Source organism: Staurois parvus, unplaced genomic scaffold, assembly GCF_062004578.1.
Source record: "Staurois parvus isolate SC_StPar_1 unplaced genomic scaffold, SC_StPar_1.0 ptg000530l, whole genome shotgun sequence".
Classification (NCBI taxonomy): Eukaryota; Metazoa; Chordata; class Amphibia; order Anura; family Ranidae; genus Staurois; species Staurois parvus.
In genome coordinates, this window is record NW_028318326.1 from 6879320 (window position 1) to 6888290 (window position 8971).

Below are 8971 nucleotides of genomic sequence, written 5' to 3' on the forward strand. Positions count from 1 at the left end.
TTCCTTAGACCTACAACTGCATTCTGTTCCCAGAGAAATAGTTGTTAAAAGCTACAGCAGTAGCACATTAGTAACTATGGCATCCAAGGCCTCCACTTTGTTAAAGTACACAATCTAGACTCTAAGTAGTAGCGGCACTCTTGCATTCAGCTTGACACTTCTAATTAACACAAACCTGTCATACAAAATGGCCTCTGTCTCTTGCTGTCAGACAGCCTCTGCTTCCTATGCCCACAAGTCCTTTGGCCACAACTTAGACAAAAATGAAACCGTGTCCTAGCAACACATAATAGGACCTTCCCATTGAATAATGTCACAGCCTGAGATAAACTCAAACTGAAAAGTACACAATGCTTTGGGGGGCACAAGGGGGGTTATTTGCATGTTCTGGTTTGCCTGCAGTGCCCTACAGATAACCCTTCATTTGGATGCACAGCAAGTATAATGAGATGTAATTTTGTATTCCCTGCAGGGTAACTCTTCATGAGAAGGACAATTTAATGAACGCAGAAAACCTTGGCATAGTGTTTGGACCAACTCTCATGCGTGCACCAGAGCTAGATGCCATGGCAGCACTAAATGACATTCGTTATCAGAGACTGGTGGTGGAAATGTTAATTAAAAATGAGGACATTTTATTTTGAAAAAGAAAAAAACACGGACTGTATACCAGAATATGAAGGATTGTTTTGCTGCAAAGATGAGCAAACTTTTCTGGCCAACTCCCTTATTTGAATTGTGCCTAGAGCCTACATGTTGAGGTGGCAGCCATTTTGTGACAGATTCAATGTTTGAGTTAGAGAAACACATAGATGACACACACTGCTCCTTGTAGCTGGAGGCATCTGAAGAATGAATGTCTGCTTCGCCTATGGCAGCCAATCGTTTCCTCTTTCACTTTCTAATCTGTGCTCACAGCATGTGATTCAGCTCCCTAAAATAGCATTCTGGTACTTTTGGAGCCGCTGATTGATGAATGAAGCCAGTTATCATACTTGGTTTTATAAATGTATTTTGGTGTCCCAACGAACAGTAGAACATGTTCCCTTTAAAAAAGTTTGCTGCATCATTGTTTTAACTGGCCCTAATACCTGAAAAAACACATTAATGGTTGCTATAGACAACCTCAGTGTGTCTGGGCAGACTTGCTCATTGCTGAAGCATTTGGAAGATGCTGTTCAATGTTATGTTTGCCTAGAAAAACTGCTGATCCATAGCTGTGATGAAGTTTCCCCAATGTGGGATTGGTTAAAAAGGACTCACTGACATGGGACGGGACCAATATATGAGCCAGGCTTCTGATCTCTGCCAGCATAGTTGGCGGTCGGCATTCATTTTCATAATGAATGGTGTAGTCAGTTATGCACAATTTGGTTCTGTGATGGACTTTGGTGGGTCAAGGATTCACTTCTGTCCATTTATTTATTTTTTGCACATGGTTACAATTCAGTTGTAGTGCATGTAAAAAAAAACCCACACGTTTTATCACAAAGATGAACAAAAGTATTTGAACGTGCATGTAACGAACTGCGTCACTTTGGTATGGTTTACTGCTTGCGCAAGTGAGCCCTTGCTATCAATGCTGCAGCATGACCAATTAATGGATGAGGTAAGAATACCTCCTTTATGGTCAATGTCAGGCACTTTTTTTGAGTCCTATCTGACAGCTGAAAGCATGACATTTAATACGCAACACTTGCTTTTATAGTTTTCACAATGTAATATGATCCATGCTTGTTAGGTAGGAGCTGCAACAGCGCACATGTCAATGAAAACATGCCCTATGCAGTAGGTTTCATGCTGCTGAGAAATCTGTGATCTGTATTTCAGTTGAAAGCTCCATGGTACTGTCACACAGAAAAACAAGCCATTTTGAAGTGGAATGACCTCAAAACTTGGGCTCATAGTATGCGCTTTAAAAATCCTTAAAAAAAAAAAAAAATGTTTTTCTCCACTCTCAGATAGCTTCCATCTGACATCACAGTAAAGGTTGTACACATGGGTATTTAGGAAGCATTTTAAAAGGGCATTGAGTACAGGGGTTGAAATGTGAATCAATTTAAACCAAGTAATTGAGGCTCAGCCCCTGCACCAGTTGTAAATGTTGTAAAAGTTAAACTTTAGTTGTAAGTAACAAGTGATGATCAAGTACATCACACTTCACAGGCACACATTAAAATGTACCTGAAGTGACATTAAACCTGCCAAAACATTGCTGCTGTTTAATAGGCATGTGACTTTGGTTTTACCCCAAATATCACCTTCGACTTTACTAGCTAGCAACCTGGGGGGCCCAAATGTCAGAGTAGTCTGGTATGCTATTTTAGACCAGTTCTTATGGTTGAAAGTGTGGCCTTGACTCGTTCACCAATCTATCAGCCCATCAATATGACGGACAGCCTCAATGGTCAATAGTGAGACAAATGGCTATGGCCTAGCTATCAACCATAATTGGTGTAACTCTCCCTACCAGCAGGGTTTGGGATCTCTGGGCTGCTTAGTTGTAAAATTAAAAGCAGAAGCTTTTTAGCAAGTTAAATGTCTATTGGCTTGCTTGCAATGCAGTGTATTTTGCATAAATGCATTTAAAAATCACTTAGGCTTCATGCACACTTGTGCTCGAAAATGCCTCATTTACAGGCAATTGATGCTTTTTTTTCCTTTCTTCCTCCAAATGTCCTTCCATGTTAACCTATGCGTCCATGCTCATATAGGCATTTACAGGAGTTTAGAGGCAGAAAAAAAAAAAACACTTTGGAAGTTAATACATTCTGATGGCAAGATTACATTCTTATGCTAGCCAATAGAATTCATTACCCCAAACTCATGAACACACATAAATACGTGGCTTTTACAACATTTTTTTCTGCTGCTTTTCTCCTGTAAAAAGAAAAGGCATCTAAAAGAATGCAGTGTACATATGGCCTTACTCTTGTAGGTTCCAGTTTCTTGCCTTTACCTCTATAGCCCATGTACACAAGCCTTAGTAGTAGTTATGTGTGAATTTCTCTCTCATGCACATACTGATCCAGCCAACAAAATGACTGCCTCCACTGTGCTGAAGCTAAGGGTATCATTTAGCATTGCTTTTTGTGTACACAGACCAGAAGAAGTTTTTATATTGTTTTAACCGTGGCAATCAATTATATTGTAAAAGCAGTGATGTCCATTCTGTGCCATTACTGCTGCGTGTTTACAGTGTAACCAGACTTGTAAATGACTGCATGTATGTCTCCGTTTTTGTCGGAGGTTTCTTCTAGCTAAACGGGTCGTGACTGTAAATCAGCATGTTTTTCCTCCTGGAGTGAGATTATTGTGATTCTGCCTTTTATGTTCTGCATAATCCGATTAGGATAATGATTATGTGAAACGGTTCTTATCCTTAATAACATTTGTATTGCACACTTTATTTTTTTTTCTTTGATCTTTTTTTTTGTGTTGTCCAATTTTTGTTGCATTACTTGCATTTTTTTTTTTTCTGAAATCAAGAACGTGAGGTTTTATAATGTTTACTGACACTTTGGCATGGTGACGGCAGCTGCTGCTGCGTTTTATTTTTTTAAATGTGTTTTTCATCAGGCATGTACCTATTAATTTATTAAACCTAGGTTTTAGGAATCATTCTGGCTTGTGTTCTTTTTTTTTACTCTCTGTATCTGTATAATAATAGAAGATTTCTATGTTGAGATGGGACACAGAAAAACAACAGGATGCAATTAGAACACGTATAAGAGTTGAAGAATTTCAGACACACAATTACCACAGAACTGTAGTTTTTAAAAACATTTTATAATTCCAGAGGCCAGCTTTAAAAAAAAAAAAAAAAAAAAAAAAAAAACTTTTACTTATCTATTGACCTTCAGCTTCTACCAGCAGGAAATGCAGAAAATGTAAGGCTTACTGAGCCAGCTAGCCATAAGTATTTCTGATCTGATGATAGCCTTTGGCAGGAAAAGGGTTAACCCAACCAAGGGGACCCAACCAATAAGTGCTTAGAAGCCCTTTCACTAGGGCTGTATCCTTGCTGGCTGATATCATCCTGCATCCAATCCTGGCTGTTTCTTTACTTTGTCAAATCATGTCTTACTTGTCAAAATCCTGTATAAGAGATCTAATCACTGCTGTGATCCCTTGCTTATTAAACATGTGGAGCAGATGGCTGTAATGTAATTTAGGTGTGACCGCTTGCTGGAAGCCTCCTGCATGTGCCTCATGTCGGTGCATATGTGTAAGTGGCATTGGCTAAAATAATGAACTCTCGAACCTTTGTGTAAAAGACGTTTTATTCACATAGTCTTCGTAGGGCTTCTTTTTGAAACAGCTCTTGATGCTCTCATCAAGACACTACTGGTGGCAAGAGCACCTATCTTCCTTAACAGAAGATGCCGAAAGAACAGACTGCAAAGTCTTATCTCTCTCTCTGACTTTTAAGAAGTGGCTTTTTCATTTCTCCTCCTCTCCCTCTAAGCTTGGCTTCTCATCCACACTCAGTCTGGCACTTTAAGTGTGCTAAATCTTCCAACAAGCCTTCCACTGTAGGTGCGCACCAACTTTCTAGTGTAGGGAGACCTCGGTCTACCTTTTCAGACACCTGGACAGCTTGCATTTCTGACACCTAGGTGCAGAAGATAGTATTTCAGAGCTACAAACTGGAGTTTTTCTCCCTGACCCCTCTAGTTTCTTACCTCTGACCTTTCTGCATCTCTGCAAAGACTAGCAGATCTCCATCGAACCCTTTCAGGTCTTCTGAATCAAGATGTCATTTCCCAATTTCTGTAGCAGAATGGTTCCAGGGGTTTTACTACAATCTGTTCACTGTTCCCAAACCTAAAGGAACGTTTGAGCCATCTTGGATTTCAAAGCTCAGGTTTTCATTCAGGTCCAAAAAAGGCAAAATGGAATCCCACCACATTCCCTTAACCATGTAGACTTTTTGGCTTCTGTGGATGTGAAGGATGCTTACTTACATGTCCCCATCTATTCAGCACATAAATGATTTGTTGCTGTGGGGCCTCCTACACAACCAGTTTGTGGCCCTTCCTTTCGGCTTCTTGTCTGAACCCTTGGTATTCAGCAAGGTGCTATCCCCAGTATTGTCTCTCTTCTGCACTCATGAAATCCCCATTGTGGGATAATAGTTGAGGAAACCATAAGAAACAGCAGTTTGGATGGATCCTAAAACCTTAAGAAATCGTTGCTGGAATGGTCATGATGCTTGGATTATCTAGGTCTGGCCCTGGACCAGAGTCAGGCCAGGGTGTTTCTCAGGAGAAATTTAAGATTCTCTGGTCCCAGGTTCAAACTATTTAATCCAAAAGTCATTAGAATCTATACTTTTGCATAGGAGTCATGGGGTCGATGGTAACCTCCTTTGTTTTGCCTATATTTACTTCAAATATCTTCAACATTCTGTCATCACAGGACAAGTTGATCTGGTCTCTGGACAAACTATCTCGGTTGATGCTGAGGATCCCTGCTTTTTGTGGCTCAGGTGTCTGGCTCTGGAGTCGGGGAAATCCTTTCTCCCTGTCTTCTGGAAGATCTTCATCATAGACAATCGCCCTTTTTTCTATCGAGTTGAACTTGTCAATGCAGAGAGCTAAGTCAACAAAGGGATCTTGTCTTCTGATCAACATTCATGAGCCTCAGACTTATTTTGCTGTTCCTGCAGTGTTGGACCCTCCTGCTTGGAGAGCCATGCTTTGCGGTTTCAGTTGGACAACGCCACAGTTGAGACATACATCAGTCATCGGGGAGGAAGCTGAAATCTTGCTGTGGTGAGAAAGGCAGTGCTAGAACTGTCCTAGGTAAAATGTTATGTTCCAGCCTTGTCAGTCATGTACATTCCAGGCATAGACCAGTGACAGGTAGATTTTCCTCAGCAGGTAGCACCTGAAGGTGGAGGAGTGGCCCCTACACCAAGAGGTTTTCCAGGGCCTGTGTTGCAATTGAGGGACTCCAGCTGTGGAAATCCAGGTTCAACAACAAACTGGGCAGGTTTGTATCCAGCTACAGGGATCCTCTAAAGGAATCAGTAGATGATATGGTGTCTCCATGGGATCAAAACACCCTAGACTATGCATTCATTTCCTCAAAAAAAAACTTTCACCTGCTTTACAGGATTGAGATTGGGGGCATGCAAGTGGTCCTCTTTGCTCTGGAATGGCCCAAACTGGTAAGACTGCTATCAGATTGTCAGGATCTTCTGTCCCCAGAACAGATTAGTAATTCTACTTCTTGCTCACTGGCTTTAATGGCATGATTGTTGAAGCCCAGGTTATGAGTGTTAGGGTGAATGATTCCTATAATACACAGAAGGCATATTTTACTTGGTGCAAGTTTCAGGGATTCCACCCCGGGGGGTGAATCCTCTTCTTCCTGCAGCTAGGTCGGAACCAGCATTTGACACTGCACTGTTTAAGGTTCATGTTTCTTGCATTTCTATTTTTGTCCTGTCACTGTTAAATTTAGACTTTTGAACAGGGAGTCTTCCACGCAACTCCCCAAATGTGATTAGGAACATGCTATTGGTTCTGGTTTACTACAAAACTGGGGCATGCTTTTAGTAGGATAGGTTATCCTGGTCTGGCCTACACTTTTTGTTGTCCGTGTCCTATCCTCTTATAGGGGGCAGTAAAATCCAAATGTATAAGAATTCATGTGGCTATTTGTACTTACCATTTTATGGTGAGTACAAAAATCATATTTTAGCTTAAATGCCTTCAATCTTCAGCTTGTCCCCCTTAGTACTACCTTTTCACCACAATGCAGAAAAAGGCCAGCATCCATCAAGCAACTTCTAAGCCCTTGCTGTCTTAGACCCACCAAATAGGACAATGTCATCACTTGGCCTCAGTATTCCTGCACTGCATGGTGTCTACATGTCATTACATGAGTGCTGTTCAGCACTCCAATAAGAACTGCCGATGCCAGAGAAAAGGGAAGGACCTGTGATGTCATTGGCACTGGTAAGAAACCTCTTATATGATACCGCATGTGTTACAGTACTGTGCAAATGTTTTAGCCCCTTTTTAAAGTACTTTCACCCCCTTCCTGTCCATGCCAATTTTCAGCTTTCAGCGATGTCGCACTTTGAATGACAATTGCGCGGTCATGCAACACTGTACCCATATGAAATTTTTTTTTAGACAGAGCTTTCTTTTGGTGGTATTTAATCACCACTGGGTTTTTGTTTTTTTATAAACCAAAAACAACTCAAAATTTTGAAAAAAAAAAAGTTTTTTTACTTCGTTTCTGTTATAGAATTTTGTAAATGAGTAATTTTCCACTTCACTGATGTGCGCTAATGAGGCTGCAGTGATGGGCACTGATAGCCGGCACTGATGAGGCATTGACAGGCATCACTGGTGGGCATTCACAGACATAAATGATGGGCACTGAAAGGTCGCACTCATATGTGGCACTGATAGGTGGCACTGATTGGCAGTACTCATAGGCGGCACTGACTGGCACTGATAGGTGGCACTGAAAGGCAGCTCAGATAGGCTTTGAATTTGATTATATGTGGCATTGATTTGCACTGGTAGGCACTGACAGGTGGCATTGATGGGCACTGACAGGTGGCATTGATGCACACTGACAGGTGGCAATGATGAGGCTACACTGATCATCAGGGCACTGATCATCAGTGCCCTGATGATTAATGTAGATGTCCCCTCTTAGGAATGCCGATTACCGTCTCTCCTCTCCTCACGAGCGGTCAGCGTGACAGCTCGTGAGGAGAGAAATGCCGATAACCAGCATTTCCTTATTTACATGCGATCAGGTGTGATTGGACACAACTGATCACATGACAGAGCTGAAGTCATCGGCTCTTTCCACTGACCGGTGATCCGCTGTGTCTGAAAAGCATTGGACCCCTGATCAGCAGATCATGGGTGCAATGTCAGCCTCCTGCAGTTGGTGAGTGTAGCTGTCTCCCCATACCTTTTGATGCAAGCAGGCAGTTACTTCAGTCCAGAAAGAATCAATGAGCTACAAGGATGCCCACCAGCACCCTCGTAGTTTATTAAGGCTGTCAGTACTTGTAGTCTATTCATTCACAGAACTCAGAGCCCACATGGCTGCGCTCTTTTAAAATTGTCGTAGAGGGTGTGGGAATGTGTGTGATTTACATGCCCTCCCACGCTTGTGTATATGTGAACCTATCCTTAGAGGCTTTATTTCCCTTTATTTTAACTCTGTACTCCTGCAAGTAACTCACTTCCTGTTTCTGGGTGACAACTGTAGTGAGTGCTGTTGTCACCCTAGGATAAGGAGTGTGTTATGACAACAAATCACCACCCTCCCTTCTTCATAACGGGGAAGTATTCTGTAGACCACAGAGATTGTAGGGAACAATGCCAACTGATAGTCCAGATGCAGAGCACTCAGAAAGTTAAAAAAAAAACAACAAAACCCTGTCCATCTTCTTAGCTTTTATTTCTTTGCACTTGTTGAACAGATACATTAAATGAAAAATGTATTTTTCCAGTATACATACACTTTAAACAATTATATGATTATTACAGGTACTTATATAGTGCTATCAATTTATGCAATGCCTTAAATATTTGTTATACATTCACATCAGTCCCTGTCCTCAAAGAACTTACAATCTAAGGTCCCTAACTCACATTCATACGCATACTAGGGCCAATATAGACAGGAGCCAATTAACCTACCAGCATGTCTTTGGAGTGTTGGAGGAAATCATACCCAATTATATCAAGATGATGCAGACGATCAACAAGATAATGTGTAAAATAAAGTACAAACATGAAGCTGTATTTAGAAGTGTAACTGGGTTTGGAAAAGCCATGCTCACATAAGCTGAGGTCGCTGAAAAGTGTTTAAAAAAAAAAGAAAAAAACACTAAACACTATGGCACCATTTCCCTCTGCTGCTAAATGTTAATAGGCACACAGTATGCTGTGTGTATATACTGTATAAGTACAGTTCTCAGCATAAA

General features: G+C 41.2%; 1 protein-coding gene across 1 annotated transcript in view; it reads left to right on the plus strand.

The window, feature by feature from the left end:
- Positions 1-3621, plus strand: part of CHN1 (chimerin 1) — a 132518-nt gene extending 128897 nt beyond the window's left edge. The window contains exon 14 of the mRNA XM_089690472.1: positions 473-3621. Within this exon, the coding sequence (XP_089546598.1) occupies positions 473-644 (172 nt within the window). The 3' untranslated portion in view covers positions 645-3621. The remainder of the gene's footprint in view (positions 1-472) is intronic.
- Positions 3622-8971: the final 5350 nt, after the last annotated feature.